Source organism: Bradysia coprophila (genome assembly GCF_014529535.1).
Source record: "Bradysia coprophila strain Holo2 chromosome IV unlocalized genomic scaffold, BU_Bcop_v1 contig_106, whole genome shotgun sequence".
Lineage (NCBI taxonomy): Eukaryota > Metazoa > Arthropoda > Insecta > Diptera > Sciaridae > Bradysia > Bradysia coprophila.
In genome coordinates this window covers 2405038-2426954 of record NW_023503372.1, presented here as the reverse complement: position 1 = coordinate 2426954, position 21917 = coordinate 2405038, and the positions used below count along the sequence as shown (strand labels likewise).

The 21917-nt window shown below is 37.5% G+C and overlaps 1 protein-coding gene across 2 annotated transcripts; it reads right to left on the bottom strand.

Moving 5' to 3' along the window:
• Nucleotides 1-4409: 4409 nt before the first annotated feature.
• Nucleotides 4410-20414, bottom strand: LOC119070877. 2 transcript variants are annotated; one of them, XM_037175393.1, is made up of 9 exons: nucleotides 20191-20414; nucleotides 13453-13637; nucleotides 11494-13365; nucleotides 11045-11397; nucleotides 10801-10975; nucleotides 6120-10686; nucleotides 5866-6058; nucleotides 5670-5792; nucleotides 4410-5188 (listed from the first exon to the last, which is right to left on the bottom strand). In XM_037175393.1, exons 3-9 carry the CDS (start codon nucleotides 13257-13259, stop codon nucleotides 4986-4988), a joined length of 7380 nt encoding a protein of 2459 aa, XP_037031288.1. In that variant the 5' UTR covers nucleotides 13260-13365; nucleotides 13453-13637; nucleotides 20191-20414; the 3' UTR covers nucleotides 4410-4985. The 2 variants fall into 2 exon arrangements, with proteins under 2 accessions (XP_037031288.1, XP_037031289.1); XM_037175394.1 differs by lacking the exon at nucleotides 13453-13637.
• Between the last annotated feature and the right edge of the window lie 1503 nt (nucleotides 20415-21917).

Sequence of the window (21917 nt, the reverse complement as noted above, 5' to 3'; positions counted from 1 at the left end):
ATGCGAACCGCAGGGACTGCATTTGTTTACAACACTGCTAGATGCTTAATGTTTCAGATTGAAAAATGGTAATGTATACAACCATAGACAATGATAGTCAAAACAGCCCAATGTCAAAAATGTCTCGAGCTGTTGATCTAGCGTTTTTGTTTGATATCCTACTTCTATTGGACTGAGTGCAGTAAATACCAGCGTCCGAAAAGTCATCACATCTAGAGCTATCTAGAACCATGATATGTCGATATTAGATTTGATTAGGCTGTTTTGTGCCCATTCTTCACAGGAGGTATGACAATTTTCTGAGATCAGTCCGGCCCTAAGACTTTGCAGCAGTTAAACTCGCGATACAATTAAATCGATTAGCAGGAAGGCCGTAAACGAATTTAGAGGGAAAATGAAATAGAAAAACCTCTACTTGAAGAGAAAAACAACCTACAGACGCTTATAAATTAGACAACGAACAAATGGGGCTATAGCAACATTTGAGCAAGAAAATTTACCATCAGCTGAATCGAACATGTACTTGAGTCAACTCCAGAGAGGTGGTCAAAAGGTCATCTGATGTTTCACTGTACATGGGCCCAGTTGCCTGATTAGTTGATACGACGATCCCACGCAGCCGTGATTGAATTAGTTTGATGTATCTCGCAAGTATGTAGACATCTAGTCAGACGTTGGAGTTGATTGGAAGGGTATCGCCACGGTAGTTTGTTGATTAATTTTAAGGTTTTTTTTGGACTACTTGAAGCTTTTTAATGTGTGATTTTGCTGCTCTGTACCATACGGGGCATCCATAAGTCATCACAGGTCTAATTACCGATTTAAAATGATGTTCTTGTTACTGTTTGCAAGCTTTGAATTCCGAGACAGCAGGGGATAGAGCGAGGGATAGAGGCTTCTCATCCATTTGGTTGCTTTGTCAGCCGATTTGTTGATGTGCGGTGCAAGCATGAGTTTCGAGTTTGAGTCAATACCGAGGAGGGTAGTGAAAGTAAAATACGGTACACCGGACTAATATTACTTTTTGCATTTATTTAATAATTAATAGAATAAAGTTTAACACTATTACAAACATTTATAATTAATTAACATGTGTACAGATGTTAACCATTTGTACCACACATTTTGTTTTTTGTTTTGTTTTATGTCCAAATACAAGTTTGTTTTTTACAAATTCAATTTATGTTCAAAATTATAATTTCTTTTAATTTTCATGTTTTTTTAGATTTTTTTCTCTTTTTTTTTGTCAAAGTAAAGTCATTAGAATTTATGTTTAACTTCTTTGTGTTTTTTGTATTTTGCTTAAATTCATGATTTTAAATTAGTTTTTGTTTTGTTTTGTTTTCTTCACTTAATTTTTATAGTTTTACATTTTACAATTAAACTTTTTTTATACTCATCTTTTTTACACGTTACAGCAAACTAAAATAAAAAATATAAAATATTTTATCTATATTTATGTGTGTTTTGTTTTATCATCTTTTTACCATAAAAAAGCTTGCAAATTTTGTAGATTAATTTCTTCCTTTTCATAATCATTTTTTTAAATGTTTTTCAATTTTTTTTGTTTTGTTTTATATTTTCATTTTTTATAGTTGTAATAAATAAATTGTAAAAAATTAGAATTAAAAATTTTATTTTCTCTCTTAATTAAACTTAGCAATTAATTTAGTTGTTTCTTCTATATTATGTACAATTTACGGCATATTTTTAGTAAACTTTTTCATTTTGTATTTTGTCCAAAAGTTTTTCTTCTTCTTCTTCTTCTTCTTCTTCTTCTTCTTCTTCTTCTTCACTTTAAATATCTTCGTCGTCTTGTTTAGTGTTCTGACATAATGTTATGAGATTTTGTTCACAGTTTAAGTTCCTCCTAATTTTTTGTTTGCTTTAAAAAAACTTTTTTCATTTTCTTGCTATTTTTATTTTAGAAATTTTTGTTTATTTTTACGATTTTTTTTACTGTTAAGTTTTTTCTGTTTTTTTAATTTTAATTGATAAAAATTTTCACTGGAAAATATAACACAGTTTTTTCTATACAGATGAGTAGTCAAAGATATTTTTTGTTTTTCTCAATTATTTTTCAACCCTTTCTTCTTCTTATTATTACAAAAAAATCGTTTTTTTTATTTTTCTCTGTATTTTTAATATATTCACATTAAATTCGCTTAAAACCTAAACAAAAGAAATTTTCTTTTCAATTAAATTCATTTAGAACTAAAATTGTTTCCTTTCTGTTTTTAAATTTAATTTAATTTCATAATTATAATTACACTAAATTCTCGATTTCTTAATAAACAAAGAAACGCTTGACGCTTCACACTCTCTTCTTTTCTTTTCTCTAATAGGTGGATCTGGTTTTTTACTATTTACACAAATTTTTTTATTACAAAAATTTCTTTTAGGGGACACAGGGTTCTATCAAATTTTGGTATAACATATGGAGCGTGTGCGGGCGTCTGTGGTGAATAGGAAACACAATTTTTTACAAAAAAAAATTATGATTTATGATTGGGACCAGCCAGCGAAGGAAATAAATGCGAATGATGTTGGTGATGAAATCTAAATTTACTTAAAATCTTAACGGTTAAAAAATCATTTAAAAAATAATTTAAAAAATTATCGCAAATTTACGCAACAAATTAAGTTTTTTTTCCCATAGTATAACACCATCCTGTTATGCCAGTAACACTTATGTATACAATATTGTATCTCATTGAAAATGGCTACGTTCTACGCACCCAAAACTATATACAAATAACGAAAATCATTCTTAAAAAGTACGTTGAAACGAAGTTATCTGAGATTAAAAACAAGGCTGTTCCAGAGACAATGTTTAAAATGGCAATTTGTACGGTCTTGACTTACGTATATAGTTTAAGAACTGACAGAACCGAATCAAATTGCTGCGATAAATCTGTTGAGTCAGTGGCACCGATTTCCATAGGGCAGAAGGGCTCAGAACCCGAATACATTCATTTTTCTTTTATGACATTCTTTGTGTTCAGTGAAGTGTTCTTGACTGTAGATCTCTGGCTAATCGTTCAATGGAAATAGAAACTTAAAATCGATTGATTCATAATTCTTCTCGGCTTCCTGTAAAATGCTCGAAAGAGCCTAAAAGAGGAAAAATGAATTATTCTTGTTGGCGTTATTCAAACGAAACAATGTTCTCGTGTGTACACACGAGTCACTATCTCATCATCCATAAACCTCGTCCGTATTTCAGTCACAACATTTGCACATAATCGTTTCTCACTCTCAACAAATTTCGTCATCCCAAAACATTCCTCTGTGTGAACGAGATTTATGGACGATGCTTGGAATTATTTCAACAGAAATCACCATCAACGAAATTTTGTTTAATTTTTGGGATTGCATAAAAAACGAGTTACAAAGTTCCACGCAAAATTCAAATTCAATCACTTTTCTTGATTGCTGCTATCTGGTAAATACGATGAAATGTCACAACGAACGTTTCAAATGGTTTGTCTATTGTGATATAGGCCTGCCACTTTGAAAACGGCCTCATAAAACTTCACAATTGTAAGAGGATTCTGGAAATTTGTACACTGAACAGATCCTTTTTGACCTTGAAGGCTAGGCTAGAAATAAGTAGTTTAAGAGTATGTTGTTATGTGTAACGCAACGCAACCTGAATTTTTAATGTAGCTCTTTGCAAAAGAAGAAGACGCTAAAACGCGTCACAATTTAGAGCTTTCAACCTTTCTAGTCACTTTGGACACCCAGGACTGTTCTACTAAAGTTTCGCGTCGATTCGAAGTACTCAGAAAGAAAATAGCGCAGGTAATACCACGGTGAATGTAACTTAAACTTTTATGATGTGTGATTTAAGGTGATTAAGGTCAAGGTCTAAGGTGATTTAAGTAGTTAGTTCAACCACATAGGGAGAATGGTTGGTTTAGTATGTGAGGATGTGAGGTCGGAGCGATAGTGTATTACGAATATGACCAAAAAGTGAGGATTGGACCATTATTCCAAATGACAACGGGTTGACTAATCTTCATCTTGTCAAAGTCCTTACATTTAACGTTATCATGGGATCGCTCACAGGAGTCAACTTGGTTTCCACTTAAGTCAAGGAATCTTGAAATAACAGAAACTTTTGCGACGAGAACCCTAATTTAGGACCAAAATGTGACTTGAAATCTGGCAGGTTATCCGACCCCGAAGGGTCGTTTCCTTTTTTATATACAGCTCAGGCCGGAGATTTTTTTTAGTTGTCGTTCAAAAATCGCCTGAACGGCCGTCTCAAAAAATTTGTGGAATTTAAAAGAGACAAGCAGGATCGCCATGAATGTAAACAAAACGCAGGGTTTTCTGCTTTTTTCCACACAATTAAAATGATAATAAGAAGTGAATGCAGTTCAGTTTAATTGTGTTTGGTTTTAAAAAAAAGTAACATTTCTATTGCATATAACGTCACATAATAATAATAATTTAAGACAACGAAAAGCGCTATTTGTTTTTTATAATTCAAGGAAAATGATTCGAAACAAAATGGCGAATTGTTAGAAATTGCATCGCCTGCATTGCGACATTCTATTTTTTGTTTGCTCTTCAGAAAATTCTAGACAACAAACTTCATGACTTTCAAGTTACCATCCAAAATGGAATTCACCATAATATGCTTACGGTCTAATCGATAGAAGAAGGAATTTTGTTGTTGCGAAAATAAACAAAAAAAATGAATGTTTATTAATACAAATGCATGCTGGATCCGATGCAATGTGGGAAATGAAAGAAAATTAAAAATAGAACCAAATCGCAAAAAATGACACCGTCACTTGTGAAATTAGTTACCTTCCATAATGAACAACTCCCTTGCATTCCGAAGCCCCGAAAAAGTTCTCTTATAAATTCACTTTTAGCTCTACAATAATCAGCCGACTATATCGGGTAATTCACGTTAAAAATGATGATGATGGATTATCCCCGCAGACAGATGTTTCGTTACGCTTGGTGACTCATCGCGATGTGCTTTCGCTGGGCGATGCATTGCTTTCCGTTTCGTTGATGGATTTGTCATCGAATTTTTCATTTGACGGCGACGTACACGGCGGAGTGGTCAATGTGTGTTCGGATGTTGACGATGACACAGATGTTAAGCTGCTGTTACTGGTGGACAGGGCTGATGTTAGTTCAAGGCGTGAAATTGAATCCAGGACGTCTGTGGAACACCAAAACAAAATTCTTGTGTTAGTCTGGAGAAATCGACATGTTATTCGGTCGAACATTTCGTCAGTTAAACGTACTACCACCCTAAGCTACTAAATACTGGGTCGGTGATCGTGGAAGAGCTCACACAAAGGACTTCATCCCCTCATAACAACTGGACCAATGAGCGATACCTGGGAATTGTGTTCTAAACAAGCATTTGGCGAAGATGGAGATCAGAAACGATCTCAATTGTAGTTATGCGTTTGGTGAGGAAACCGGTCTTCACATCATCTGTGAATACCCGAACTACTGCTCCTTGGGATGCAGAATGTTAGATTACCCTTCAACGTACTCAAGCCAGGGCAATGATGATCAGGAATAGAAACAAAGGGTCACTACAACTGTATTTCATGGTCTGGAAATGGACCATCACAACCCGACAAATCTCAAAACCTAAGCTAAAAAGTCATCAAAATGACAAATTTTCCTACCTTTTTTATCCGCACGGTTTGCAGTCATAGCGTTGGGCAGGCTACATAAACTTTTGTAATTCTTTAACCGCTGTGACAGACTTTCTTGTTGCAGTTCCAGCAATGTGGGAGCAGGGCTAAATACTGAAACAATCGAGAAACAAAGTCATTTGGTCAGACGGATCGAATCGATTTCCTTGGCTCATTCAAATTTTACCTGTGACCTTTTCATCAGCAGATTTCTTTGCTATCGGTGAGGTGAGAGTATTTTCATTTTGCTCGGACGTTGAATCAGCACCGGTCGTTATTGCATTGCTTACATTATTTGAACTTGGTTCCGCTTTAGTCGGTGAGGAGTTGACATTGTCTGACGAAAGTTGCTTGCGCTTACGATATTCGTTGATGGACAGCTGGATTGGACAGAAAAATTGTATTCGGGGACACCGTTAGTGTTATTGAAGATGACCTTACCTTTTTCTTCGGAGCTGGTGGTGGGTCGGGTGGTGTTACCAAACTCGGATTCAAACGAGGATCAGCACTTTGGGATCGATTGTAGACTTTTGCCGGAGGTGGCAACGATACTGGTATTGTGTTTGTGATTGATGATAACTGGGAATTGGTTGAGCCCATTGACGGATCCCTGGTTAAGTAGCTGTTGTTCAATGTTCTGGATGACGTCGGTGTGTGTACGTTAAACATTGAAAGTAGTCGCGGTGTGTCTGACATGGCAAATCCGTGATTGTTCGTTGGTTTGTTCGGATTTTCCAAATATTCAGAGAGTAGTGATTTCGGTACGTTCGGTAGGTTTGAAATAACATCCGGATATTCCGTTGACATATCGGAGAGCGATGTTTTCGGAGTGTGTGTTGTGGGAGCCTCATTTGTTGTTTGCGGTGGATACATCGACTGATTGATGCCATTCATCAGGATTGCCGAATAAGGCAAAATTGGTTGATTAAAGCTGGGAATGGTTGCAGCACTCAATACTGCTGGCGCTAGGTCGTTATTCGCCCAATCCATAGACTCACTCACAGGCAATTCAGAACTTGATGTTGCCGCAATTTTTTCAGGTTCACTTTTGACCGGTGACACAATTTCCGGCTTAACGTCGATGTCGAAACTTAATTGCTTGCCGCATTTGCGGGGCGTGTCGGCGAACTCGTTGCCATCTTCTTGTGTTGGAGTTCGTTTCTTGTTTCTCGACTGCAAAATCATGATGTTTGTATCATGGAATGATAACAGTCGCTTCTGGATGTCCTCAATTTCATCGCTGATGGTTGTTGAATTTTCTTCCTTTTTCTCGTCGCCTAACGTGGGACTCGTTTCGGCCACTTCGTTTAACGGCTTTATGTCGAATTCGTCGATATTCGAGCTGGGTTTGAATTGCGTTTGCTCCACTTTAATGTCAGTCAAAATGTTCAATTTACTATCACTTTGATCATCGTTTGATTTTCGACATGTTTCCGATATGGTTTCAGGTGACGCATCGTCGTTAGCAGCTTCAAATTTAAAATTAGTATCACTTGGCAATTGAGAACTGTCCTCTTGTTCCTTCTTATTCTCAAAATTCGGTTGCACTTCATTGCTGTTATCTCCAGACGTGTGAGCAGTGGTTGTGTCCTCATCGATGTCGAAAACGGGTTTGGTATTCTCTTCCGAATCGTCTTCAATTTTGACCCCTTCCTCCTTCACTTCGATTATTTCGAAGCGTTCCTCCTTAACTTCAACTTCCATCGATGAATTGGCGATAGGCTGAATGTCAGACGGTGCCAAATAGTTGTGTGATGCACGCGCAGCTGCTGCAGAACTTTCGGCCGCTATTTGTCGCATCATATCTTGGCATTCTCTTGCCATTCGACGCTTTTTCAATGGTGTCATGTAACCGTTTGGTGGCGATGTAGTTATGTCATCCGAACACTCCTCGGATATAGCTTGACGTAGCCACCGTTTTTTCACGGAACTTCCTTTTTGCATTGTAGGCGTTGGTGTCGGTTGGTTGGCAACCAACGGATCATCGTTTGAATTTTCGATGGACCATTTCTGTTCGTCCTCGTCGTCCTGCGAGTTTATGTTGATAAATTCTTCGACACGTTTGGTCACGATGCTCAGATTTTGAGGCTCTTCCTGAAACGGCATTTCGGTGATGATGTACTTGTTGATGTTATTCGTCGAGCTTGCTGACGACGAATTTGTGTAAATGCCCTTGAGTTGGTGTTGAGTGAATGCATTCTGATGTTCAACATCATTGAGAACCTGAGCTACACTCAGCATGGGAGGATAACTCATTTGATGGTGGAATTGCGGTTTCATTTCATTTTCCCGATGCGTATGCGTGATGGTATCACTTTGATGTAGCCACTCGTTCATGATCGTTTTCTTTGTTTTCGGAGGCATTTTAAATTCGTTTTCCAGCGATCGCGTCTGCTCTAACGGACCAACTGCAGCTTCTACCAACATCAGTGCCGAACTCAGCGAAAATGCAGATGGGGATGGTTTCGGCACTTCTGATAATGATGGACTCTGTCCGCTACCTTGATCTTCGACTTTACAGTTAGACAATGCCATCAACATTCCTGCCGCTGAACCAACGTCGGACGAATTCTGTTCGGAATATTTGGGAGAAATATTTCGTTTCATGTGATGCGATTGTAGAGTTGGAGGAACATGACCGAGAATCGTCGGCGAGAGTAAAGATGTTGAATCTTCTGATGTTATTGCGTCTGAGTCACCTGAATTTATTCGTGATCTTAATCGCTTCCGGTGATGGTTTGTCTGTTGGTAAGATTTCGTTGCTTTACGCTTCTTTCGTCGAACTTGGTTGCCCGACTTTTTAACAGGAGTTTGATCGTCATCTTTTCTTCGTTTCGCTGCCGGCGAAACACTCCGCCTCCGCTTTTGAGGTGGTGAAATCGATGAAGGAGGCGTTGAAGTGGTAGGCGTGTTGCCCTTATGTTTCATATCCTGCTTTCGTTGTTGATTTTTCTCCATTTTCTCAAATGCTCTGACAATCGCTTGGATCTTCTTTTCCTCTCTCGTCAATTTTTTATCCTCAGCCTTCTTCGTCGCACTACTCGTCACTTCTTTTTTCGGCTGCTCATCCACCATTGTCGAACTGTCTTCCGATAAACTGCTAAACGACTTCCTTGGCGTTTTTCTACCTAAAGCAGCCGGTTTGGTCGAATTTATTGGCGGTGATTTGATCGCTGGTAGTGAAGGTGTAGTAGCTTGCAGTTTTGAACTTGCCTTCGTAGGCGTTTGTGGTGCTGGTGTGTCATCAATGCTAAGCGATGTTGGCCGAACTGGTGAGTTAACCGGTGAAACAATCGGATTCGGTTGCACTTGTACTTGAGGAGGCACAACTAAAGCGGGCTGTGCATTTATTTTGGGTTGAACTGGAGTAATTTGCGCCGGTACCGGTGGCGGTTGTGCCACCGAACTTTGTTGTTGGAACATTTGACGTAGCGACGGTGTGGGTGGTAATTGCACCAAAGGTTCAAACGAATTTATTTGATCTTTTTGAGATTGTTGAATACCTTCTTCTGGCTTTTGTAATTGCTGATGTTGTTGTGGTTGCTGTTGTACCTGGATTGGTTGCATTGGTTGTTGAGGCTGTGTCGGCTGGATAAGCTCAGACAGAGGTGAATGTAGTGGTGTTGTTACAACAGGTGGATTGCATAGCGGTGATTGCAGAGGTGGCGATGATGACGACGAAGTACATACTCCCGAGTCATGCATCATATTCACTGTTGGCGAGGCGGCTGGATTTTTTGGTGACAAAAGTGCGGTATTACTTTCGCAACTACTGGATGTAGATCGACCGCGACCGATAGAAGAATTCTTACTCCTTCTGTACACCGGCTTCTTCGTAACTTTTCCATCAGTTTCGTCTTTTAAGCTTCCATTGGCTCTCGGTTTTGTAATGATTGGTTGCACAGGAGGCGTTGGTAATGGCGGTGCAAACAGGCAATCTTTCGTCAATCCACAAGCACACATTGTCGATGTAGGAGAACTGATATTGCCCCTGGACAATGCCGCTAAATCGTGAGGTTCATGTTTGATAGTGATCTCCGTACTGGACTTGATGTTCGCCAGAGACACAATGTACAGATGAATCGTTCCCTTTTCTATTGTATGCAAAATTTCTGCATTCGGTCTGCATGATCGTCGAACGAATCTGGCATCATTGCCATAAGTCCTCGTATCCACACAGATTTCAGGTCCATCGTTCGGTAAACGGTAGAAAAATATAAACGGACCCGGATTCCTATTCGAACTTTGCTTAGCATTCGTTGGCGGAAATATGTGTTGTTGTTTGTACTGTCCGGTGAGCATGTATTTACCTCGTATTTCGGTGACAGCATTATGCGGCGACAAATCGAGAGTGCTGATCAGAATCTTTCCACCAGCGTGTGGAACGGTGGTGCACTTTCCATCCAAATTCGCAGTATTTTTCAGTTGCGGCAATGTGGTGGACTGATATTGTTGCTGTTTGCCAATTGCTTGTAAGCGAGCTCTTAGTTCCGGTGAATAGTGATTGGTGACAGCCGATTCGTAATTTTCGATCCAAGACCGGAGGTTTGCTGCTTGCTTTTCACCCGATTCCGGCTGTTGTTGCAATTGTAGTTGCTGCTTCGATGCTTTGCGTTTGCTCACTTTTTTAGGTTCGCGTCGCTTGCCGTTTGCACGACTTGTCGACTCGTTGCGTTTCCGTTTCGGTTCCTTTATCTCGGTTTTCCGTTTCGATCCGGTCACTTGACGCTGTTGCGGTTTTTTCAGCGACGACGGCAGCGATGAGAAATTGTTATTGTTCAACGGATTACGATCGCCAGTGGTTGAGTGCACCAAAGCATTTTCGACTGGGTACGGTTGTTGAGCTTGAGCAGACAGTAACAGGAAACTTTGTTGTTCTTTGTATTTTTGACACTGCAACGCTCGGGCTCGAGCTTTGTCCACCGGTCGAGGTTCACATATTTCACATTTGTATTTATCTGGGATGTTTTGCCGATCAATACCCATGCAGTCGACATGCTGCCACGATCTGTATGAAAATAAAACAAACGAATTAGAAATTATGTCGCTGTGACATGTGTGGCTTCCATCGAAATGTATGGAAACAGAAGAAAAGCGGAGATGATCAAGCAGATATACTTACGTGCACTTATCACACTGAATCATGTATCCATCATCATGCTCATAATCGCAAATGCAACGAGTTATTGAATCGTCTTCACCTTCAGCTGCAGTTTCGGTCTCTTCTCCTAAATCAATGTCGAGATTACCGGCTCGCGAACCATTACTTATGACCGAATGAGCGTCATCGTCTTTCTCTGCAAGTGGAAATCAGAAATATTTTTGTAAGCAACGCAACTCACACTGCTGACAAATGACAGTGTTACCTGTCGGTTTGTAGATGTAGGAGTAGGTAGAGTTCACTGGTTTCGGTTGTTGCTGTTGTTGTTGTTGCGTTACACTGTTAGTCGGCGTTCCAGGCACAGATTTCTGATAACATTTCTTCAGAATCTGTTCGGTGTTTTCAGTGATGGCCGGACAATAGTTGTGATCGTTAAGGAATCCATACAGCGACTTTAGGTGTGGATCGACTGAACTGATTGGTTTCGGTCGTGTCTCTTCACCGACAAAATCTTCGTCTTGATCATGTGAGGTATATGTCACACTAGGATCACCTCGCGTTGACACCAAGGGAATATTGTCGATGAAAGTTGCAGTCGACGACTGAATATCACATGTACTGAAAGCAGATAGAAATAAATCGATGAGTCAACCATGAGCGCAACGAACGACTTGAGGTGTCTCGTCATCAAAGTCTAACAAAATGAAAACTCACTTGACACGGAAGTATTCCGGACCAAATTTAACAGCTGACACTGCTTGCTCCGAAGATACTCTGTGGCTGTAAAGTTGTAATTGCTGCTGTTGAACACTTTGTATCGCATGTGGTGGATTCAATACTGCCAATTGTTCGGTCGTTGTCGATTTCAGATAAGTTGCCTGCTGAGTCATCTTAATAGCCTGATTACTGTGCTGATTACTATTGCGAGTGGTGCTATTGTACGCTGAGTTCTTGGACAGACTTTGCAGTATTCTTGCCGACATTTCGTCACTCATATGCGTACCATTGACAATCATCATATCGTCGACGGAACATTTCGTAACACTCGAAGTGGACTGTAAATCTTGGGGCATTACCGGTGACATCGTATTTTCCACATACACGGACTGTGTTTGCTGATAGGACGAACTACTCTGTTGCATAACTGTACGAACACGGGCCGACGATGCAATTACATTGCCCTGGGCATTCACATATTTGATATTGCTGCCGCTAGCAGCAACAATACTCTGCTGATGGTACGACGATTTTTGTGCTTGCTGTTGAATGGGTAACATCACCTGTGACATTTGACTTTGCTTTTGCATCATGTATTTGCTCTTGTTTACTTTCGGTACCGTTGTACCCTGAATGTAAACGTTATTCATTATTGCACGTTGGGGTGGATGATGATGGTGCTGCTGCTGATGCTGTTGCTGTTGATAATGTGCTAGCTGCATCATCTTATTCGTATTGATTGTGTTATTGTTGTTGTTGATGCTGTTCGACTGGACATGAATGTTTTTGATTTGATGCTGTTGCTGTTGATCGTAAATTGAGGAGGATGGCGCGGAACCGTAACTTTTAACTAATTTTGAATTTTTGCCCTTCGATAAATGCTGCTGTTGCTGTTGTTGTTGGGGTATTGCTTTCATGCCACCGGCTTTCGTGCCATGCATAACTTTGACCGATGAGGAAACGGCATTTGGTGGTTTGTTGCGCAAACTGTTCGCCTTATTCATCGGTACCAATTGCATTGAATGTTGATGTTTTTGAACTTGATGTGATTGAATGACACTGGTTATCGGTGCCACATTTGTATTTCTAGACATAACTATGTTATTGCTGCTCTGCTGTTGCGTTGATATCGTTTGTACACGGGTGACGATGCGTGGCATTGACCCCTTTTGCGCAACTTGACCCGATGCTTGGCCATGTTTGGTCAGTATTTGTTGCTGATGATGGTTCTGGTGCGGCGGACTCTGATGGTATGGGACAAGTTTTCCGCAATTCTGTTTCGAAATGTACGTATTGACGTAGTTACCGCCCGCCGGCAAATGTCGACTGTTTACGAAACTTATCGTATGGGGTGATTGGTGTTGCGGTTTCGACACGATTGTCACATTACTAATCACATGCACTTTCGAATTGGGATTCGATATTCCTTGTACCGATTGCTGAGCGGACATCGCTCCATATAGCTGGTCATCTTGGTGATGGTACTGTTGTTGTTCAATGAGTGCGGCCTCTTCTCCCGTAACGAATTTGATTATCTGAGCGTTGTTCATTAGATCATTTGTTGTTATGTAATTGACACCACCCGCCATCAAACCATCGGCATTCATATATTCATCGTTAACGATCACTTGCTGGTTCTGTAGTTGTCGTTGAAACTGTTGCTGTGACTGTGGTGCATTGGATTTACTTATATTAACATTACCGCTGTTATCGACGACAACAATACTACCGGATGCGGACATTTCATGGTGTGTCGTTGACATTTTTTAGTTTAACTTCTTTGCTCCAATTTATTTGCTTTTTTCTTTCCTTCTTTTATCTCTCTAGTTTTCTTCTCTCTCTCTTTTTTCTCTTTACTGCTTTTTGAAACTGGAAATAGAAGCAACGTTAAATTGGTCAGTTCATACGAAAGAAAATTACCGGTTGCGCATGGCGCATGGCTTTTGTTTTGTTTACCTAGATGCTACACTAATTGCGTTTTTCTTTTATCTCTATACTCAAAATTAAGGATCGTTGAAATGGTTATTGAATCTTTTTAAAGAAGGGCCCCCTTCATCATGGGGCCGATTATCGATAATGCTCCTTGTAGTCACATCATTGGCCATGACAATTATTATCATCACGAAGTGATGAGATGGCCTCTGTAAATTGAAAATTGAATTTCACATCAATCTCAGCTACACATTTTTTCTGCTTACGATTATTTATTGTACTGAGACGGATTTCGTTGTACTGATTTTTTCAATATCATCTACTGACTACTGACTTAATGATTAGTTTAGTAAAATTTGTGGCAGTCTATCCCTTAATACTATGTTAAAATATACTTTACAGTAAAACGTTTTTCGCAGTTCAATCAGATTTTTTTCAGGACACAAACGTGAACATTCATACAATTACAAATCTAGTCAAAACAAAACAAGAAATTTACAATCAAAATTACGTTCATCCGTAACCTTTGAGGGGTTAAGTACTATATATATATGTAGTGTATGTGTAGTGTAGTATGAGTGTTTCAGACTCGATCAGATAAATGCTAAGCAGCGGTTAAGATGCATATTCTAGGTCAGGGTATAATTGTCGTAAGACCATACAAACAGACAGAGATAGAGGTTTTATGTTTCTCTGTGCCCCTCATGTACCAATACTCGGACACCCATTGTTCTTTCACTCATAAAAAGTTTATCAATGAAAGAACAATATGTGTCGGACTTCTGGAGACTGCCATCGAATGTTATGCTTGATTGGTTAGAAATGAGCCTCCGATTGGATAAATTATTGTAACATTTGAGTTACACGTTTCTTAAGATGCTTGAAAGTTGACAAATGTCATGACGGTAAATCCACGCGAAAAATTATGATTCTTAGACCCTCACCCCGCATGCAAAAATGTATGGAAATTCTCTTTCAAAATGTATTAAGCGCACGCATGCTTTATTCTGACGTCATTCCCTCTAATAAGCGTTCGTTCTTTGTGAATTACTTGTGTCCTGGACATTTTCCTTATCAGGTTGATTTCCTTTGCAGGTCGAGCTGATCTGTCGTAAGCATATTACGGTTCTTTCAGAGTGTGTATTGCACAGAGCATTTAGAACATATACGTTGTCGAAAGTGGTGATCTGAATTGTTTCAAGACATCGTAAAGGTTAATAATGCTTTGCTGGTGGTAAAGTCACTTACTTCCCGCGAGCAAAATGCCTATGAAAGTTGCCAGTTTTATTTTTAAAAAAAATTGTGGTCTCTACCAGCGTTACTAAAGAACAAAATTCTGAATTTTTGTCGGAGTCTTTTAGGAATTTTTTGAATTAAAATTCCAAATGATTAAAGTCTTGAAATGCTTCAGATTCGTTTGAGAGCTACACCAGACCAAATTGATACAATGGTTTCGTTCATAGGGTAATTGAAGAACTTTTAAGTTCTAATTTAATTAATTAATAAAAACCGCACAGATAAACTTCAGCCACAGAAATTTGGAGTACATGAGGCTAGGGTAGTACTACATTGCATAATAATGTAAAGTTGTATGTTGTTGTGGAAATGAATGTTCTATGATAGTATGCATATAGTAGTGGTACTGGTGACTTCAAACAGACAGTGTACTTTGTTCTATTTATTCACCATCAATGAATGGAAACACCTATAAATCTAATTCCATAAATAAATCGTTTGTTCATCACTGATTCATCAACAAAAAAATTTGTTTCAAATCAACTACAACAACACATTAACCGATAAAACCGGTTTTCTGTACGAAATGTAAAAAATATCGGAATGAATAAAATTCATTTTTGCAATTATTAATATTTACTTGTAGAGCTGGTTGGGCTGTTGTGTGTAAACAAGTAAATATTGCAATAGGAGAGTTGGTATAAGAGTTATATAAAATAAACAATATGCGGCTGAAATGTTGAGGCAGGCGACAATATACAAATGTTTTGTTCCGACTGTTCAATGAAACAGTGTTCGTAGCAAATTTGTAGAAATATTTCATTTTTTAAGAAATTACTTGGAAGTAATGGAATGAATGCGACAGTATAGGTAACAGTTCTACAAATTAAAAATAGATCGCAATCGATAACGAATTTAAAAAACGATCTATCAGTTAATTGGGTAATTACTAAAGATAAGCTCATAATTCTTCAACAATCACTCATTCAGTACGTCAGGGTACCCTCTGCGAGGAACCTCAAAAATAGGTTCAAAATTTGTGCAATTTTTTCCAAAGCTTTAAAAAAACGTCACACATGGAAAATGGAACAGGTCACATGCAAGTCATCCAAAACGAACTCATTCGACTGCTACAGAAAAATGAACTCGTCAGTAGTTACGATTTGTTGTCGGTGCGAATGACTTTCCATTGCACGTTTATCGATGCTGCAGTTTGCAATGAATTAAAGTTAAATCATTAAGCAGGTCAACTCTAAGTGAACTCGAAGTTTACAGATTAAGCTTTAAAGTACTTCTTTTTAGAGCGTTGATGTATGTGCATTGCATGGGTATGTCACAGCTACAGGTTGTTTCGGGTTGTTTCTGCTAGTTATACGCAGGGCGAATAAGATAATCTTACATGACTTGATTTTGAGATGTTTCGAAGCCTAATATGTAACTAAGTCTTCGACCAATGTTGTATGATTGTAATGAGAGATCGTTCATAAAGTATGTCACACGTGTGAAAGAGATGCAAGATATGGTTGCTTTTGTGATGGAAAGAGATGCAAATAGTCGTCACACGTGACCAACTTTACGAATGATTATTTGATATCGAAGTCAAAAATTTGAATCCTCGAAGACTGAATGCTTCCATTAATGTTCTCTGCTTCTTCTTATTAAAAATTTCATTTTAAATGTCCAAATGCCGTCAACTTAGAAGGCATTTCAAGAATTATTTACCATCATCGCATTAACCAATCAACAGAGGATTATACTCTGTACATTCTCTCAACATTATTGCTGCTGTGGCGCAACACTCTTTAAAATATCTTTCTCTGTTGTGATTGTAAGTTGAATTCGAAGTCTGTCTTTTCGGTCAATATACTTACACATACAACGTGTGTTTAATTTCTCCTTACTTTGTCAACCATTTTCGAAAGAAAATGCGAAACGTTCCCAAGTATAAATAATCTAAGTCAATGAAGTCCATAAAGTCTTCAATTATATGTTTCACGTCATGTGTATGGCTTGATTGGCATCATTTCTATCTACTTCTACACCCCGTTATTACGAATCGATTCGATTGTGTTTCAATTTCACAATTCACATTGTGCTAGCAAGCAACTGGAAATTTAATTTTAATTTTATGGTCAATACTGAATTCGTTGCGATGCATACGATGCCATTCATCAACAGACGGAAATAGTAAAATTAATTGAGATTGTTCCTGCGAATCATTCACTTAACCCCTTATTACGTGTAGCGAATGAATACACTTCAAACGTACTCCAGAAGAATCGATTTCGTAATTGAATCGGTCGAGTACTAAACATTATGCATTCAACGTACCGTAGTAAATATGGAGTTTGTGTCAAACAGAAAGTGTTTCATTTTACTCTAACATTTGCATACATTTCAGACACGAGTGCAGCAAACAATAAATGCATTTAAATCAATTCTGAATTAAACATGCTTTGATGTATGGGTCATTCATTGATTTTGAACTGGCAGCATTCTTTAACAGTATGTGATCACACTACAGGCTGTTTGATTAGAAACATGAATTTCAGAAACTCATTTGATTCGATTGAAAAATGTCTGCGATGTTTAACATAGAATACCACGCAGTGAAGACATTTTAAAATTGCCTCCAATGAAATCAGTTTTAAAAGCCGCCAGTAAAAACAATTGTTTGATGAAAGCCGCAATCATTTCGTTTCCAATTAATCTCTATTCGATTGTTGCAAAAAAATTTATCTTTTTGTAAATAAACAATATTAGCAGAATGTATCTGCCGATGTTATCGCCAATTTGTCTGTGTCAACGACCTTTTACATGTTATTACTATAAGTCTGTAGGGAGGGATCGCTATCATTTTTCTAAAATGATATTTTTGAGAGAGATATCGCAATGCAACAAAGTGAATTGTTTTGTCTGAAAATGTTACATCATGTCGATTAGAATACGGTTAGAACCGACCATTTGAATCCAATTCTGTACATACATTTCGCAAGCGTTATCACAAGAGTATAGAAACATTAACAGATGTACGCATGTGTATGTATAGTAACGTCCCATGTGGAATGAATAGCACGATATTGCATTGAAATAGTCGGTTCTCTTCAGGAGTCGATTCAGAAATTTTCTGAACTTTGGGGTTGAAACTAAACCCCGGGCGGTTTTTGACAGATTTCGTTTTTAAGGTAAAAAGAACAAATGGGACAAAACCATTTGAAACATTGGTTTCTTTTACTCTGCAGGCTCCCATTGAACCGATGAGAAATCAAAAACTATACCGAAGACGTTGTCACATTGACATCCTGCGTAGAGACTCCAAGTTTTTGAAGTCTGGATTCTATTTGGGAACTGTAACTTCCAATGTATTTGAGCAAAATTAGTAAACGAAAATCCATTTTTTAAGTGAAATGTTTCCACATTTGGGAAAATATTGAAATCAATTAATCGCTTCACCAATGTCGTTGTTTGCTGTATTTCAATGCAAATCACTTGCATAAAAATGACAGTTGCATTCATCATTTGTGGGGTCGACTTTTTTAACATTGCAGCTTTGGCATCGGACTATTCGCACATACACAAATCTTGACGAAACAAGCCATGTTCAGTTCATTTCATCCATGAAATGCAGATCGCGGACTTTCATCCATTCGAAAACACATTCAAAAACCTTCACTACACAATGAAATCAGTCACTGAACTCACATTGAAAAATCTCTGTTTTTATACGAAGCGATTCCACAAATGCAAAACCTTGAAATGCAAAACAAAAACAATTCTCTCTGCGAATCCATTTTCATGACACAAAACATGGGTACTGTACGAACTGGATCGATACCAAAAGCAATTCGTAAATTTCCTCTCGCCTCTGTATTACTTCAAAGCAGAAACTGAATCCACCAAAATGCATTTTGGCTGAAATGTTTTGCACTGGAAGCATCACCACTTCATTGATTCAAATATGAATAAAGTTTCACTCTGTGCTCATAGAGTCATAGACTGGATTTATAATCAAACATTTGTACAGAGTGTATATGAACGTGCATAATATACGCAACGATAGCTGTGTACATACAGTCACGAAGCATTTTGTGTAATGTTCAATCAATAAACAAAGTTGTGTTTTAAGCTCAAAGAGAATATTATATTAAAATATTTGATTGTTTCACTACAAACAGCATGGGCAAACGTTTTTGAAATTATAAGCCCGGGATTATGTCGAACGACATTTCAATGAATTTATAAGATGCAAACGGAATTTCACTGTCCGCAATTTTGATTATTATGTTTTGAGCTGTGTGCTGTCAGTGCTCTGTTTGGCGTTTCATGGCGATGAATTCCAAAGCCCAAATATTTACAGCAAAAGTTTCATGTGAATTAATTTTCGTTTTCTTCCAATCAAGTTTTGAATTGAAAACGAAATTCTAAAAAAAATAATTTTTTTTTTGCTTCAAAATTCATTCACCACGAATCAATGCCGAGAATAATGTCATCGTAAATCTAGAATTTAAAGGCATAAAACAAACATAACAACGCAGGAAATGTTTAATTTAAATGCGAGCTAGAGAAATTACACAAAAAAAAAATTCTTGTGTTGTATAGCAGAGACCAAACATATATTCTCACAAACGAAACATATACGAAGTCTATGAACATATTTTTTCTTTCATATTATTATTTGCTGCCAACATAGCAAACTGTAAATATTTTTTCCGAGAGAAAAAAAAATGGCGGACCCATCAATTTTGATATTTTGAGTGTATTTATAACACCAATTCCTTCGATCGCATAATTGCGGGCGACATTAATTGAACATGACGTGTACGATTACAAAACAATGGAATTAGGAAATGGCACACTCCCTATCACTATCCAACAGCTGAATGTGATTGACGAAATATCCAGATTTTTCCTGTGCTAGAGGACTTAAATAACAATGGCGTTTCAGAGTTTTTTTTTTATTTTCAAAGCGCTGCCATAACTTTTTTATTATTACCTCAATGAAAACAATAATATAGAAGTGGCGACCGACGATTTCCACAAATCGTTTCGTTTCCTAGCACAACAAAACTATTTCGGATGATTATAAGACGATTCATAATTGGCGTGTTCCAGAAATGGTGCAATAGAAAAGGAAAATATTTTTGATAAGCAGACAACGCCATTTTTCATTCTAATTTTTTTCGCGAAAAAAAAAACAAAACAAGAAAACCCGGGCAACTAATGAAACGAGGAAAATCGCGTAATTTTACAGGTAAGAGACTTACGGTGATTGAGTGGTTAATTGAAATTAATTCAATTAACCGATATAGTTTGATTGGAAATTTGTTATTTTCGAGTAAATTCGAAGTCTTCGAATGCGTCTACCGCAAAGGTTAGGGCAGTTCATGCTGTAGAAAATTGCACCATTCGATAAAGTAACCAATTCACTTGCATATTACACTAGCAGAAACGAGAAACGAACCAAAAATAATCTGATTGAACAAACGTTTAGGCAACTGAAAACGATTAAAATTTGTAAACACTCACTTGTTCAAAACTTCAGCGTTTCGAATTTGTGTTATTTAGTTCACTGTTCGTAATTATTTTATGTTCAATGAATGCACAAACTTATTCAGAATGTTTATTCCACACATTATCCGATGAAACTTTTTTATTAATCAGTGTTTACATTAAAATTGAATGTTTTCTAGTCTCAAACTATAGTTCACTTATCGCCATTTTTATTTTGCGAAAAAAACATGGACGACGATCAGGCGTATGAGACTTCGAACACAATTTTTTGGTATTTTTTTCGTTTTTGTCAGGTTGAAATTCCATATACAAACTGTGTAATACCGGTAATACCTTTCAGCTCACTACCGACCATACCACAATAGTACCGAAATGTTTTCGAACTGGTGGCGGATAGTACCATCACGGTGCTATAAATTAACATCGAATATGCTTATACTTCTCCAAATTAATTAATTTAAATCCGATTTTCTTTGTAAAAAAATCTACGGAACGAGTTGCATAGTGTCCTCCAAGTGGAATTTTGATTACCCAACAAAAACCCAGTCAAATAAATCAACAAACATTTTAAATGCAAATATGACCGATTTTTGTGATGCAATCGGAAATTCTGGATAGTAACAATTATTCCATTCATTTCAAAGTTTATATTTAAAATAGTAATCAGAATTTTTTTAATTTAATTAAAAAAGGAGTAGCGTTTAATGAGCATTATCCAGCTGGTACTCGGTCATAAGAATTGGTAATTTATGTGGTTACAGCCAGTGCCTACAAGGAAATTCAACTTGACAAAACAAAAAAACAAAATCTGCGTTTTATTGGTTTTATTGCAGTTCGTTCAAAAAACATGGCGACGATCCTGTTAGCTCTATCCGGAATAGTTTATCGGTTGGGATGTTCGATTTTTTTTTTGTATTTTTAATCCCAATATATAAATAGTAGGTGCTATTGGCACATTCTGCGAATAGTCAATTTGTATAATAATTTGGCTTAAAATTTTAGCTTGAGAATTTTAAAGTAACAATTCGAACGATGTGGGAATAGTTTCTTATTGGCTATTCGCACATTCTGACGAAACATACTTTCCTTCAATGTCGAACCAATGGATAAATTCGGTAGGATTGCACACAAAGCAAATCAATGTCAAATGTCACAATTAATGTTAAAATTTGTATAGAGCGGAGGAAATAGCGATGATTTTCATTGAAAGGTGAGTTTGTTTATATGAAATCGCTATTTCCTCCGGCTTGCATGGACAGACCATACCTGATTTATACATTCAATGATTTTTTGAGCTATCAATATATTTTCGGTTTCTGAACTTACACAGTTCGAAAAATAATTTTAGATTCTTTCTCCTATTCTACTACAAGTGTCACAATATGCGAATAGCCAAAGTATTATAAAGTTACTATTCGCACAATGTGCGAATAGGATTTTCGTAAATAAATTACAGGTTTTGAAACTAGTTGGGATGGTCATAAAAGACTGAGGAACTCTAAAAATAGTCATTCCTGTAATCAAATGAGGAAGAATGGCGAAAAAAGTAGTCGTCCCGAACCGCTTTCACTTATGTAATTATGGATTTTTTTCTGGTTCTTTTCTGGACCTTTGGCACTATTAAGGTGGTTTGAGTTTGGTTCCTACAATTCCACCCCTCCACATGGTGGAATTCAACCTTAGAACGTTAGAATTGGGTACCAAACCGTACAAATTTCCCTATCTTTTTTTTGGGGGGTTCG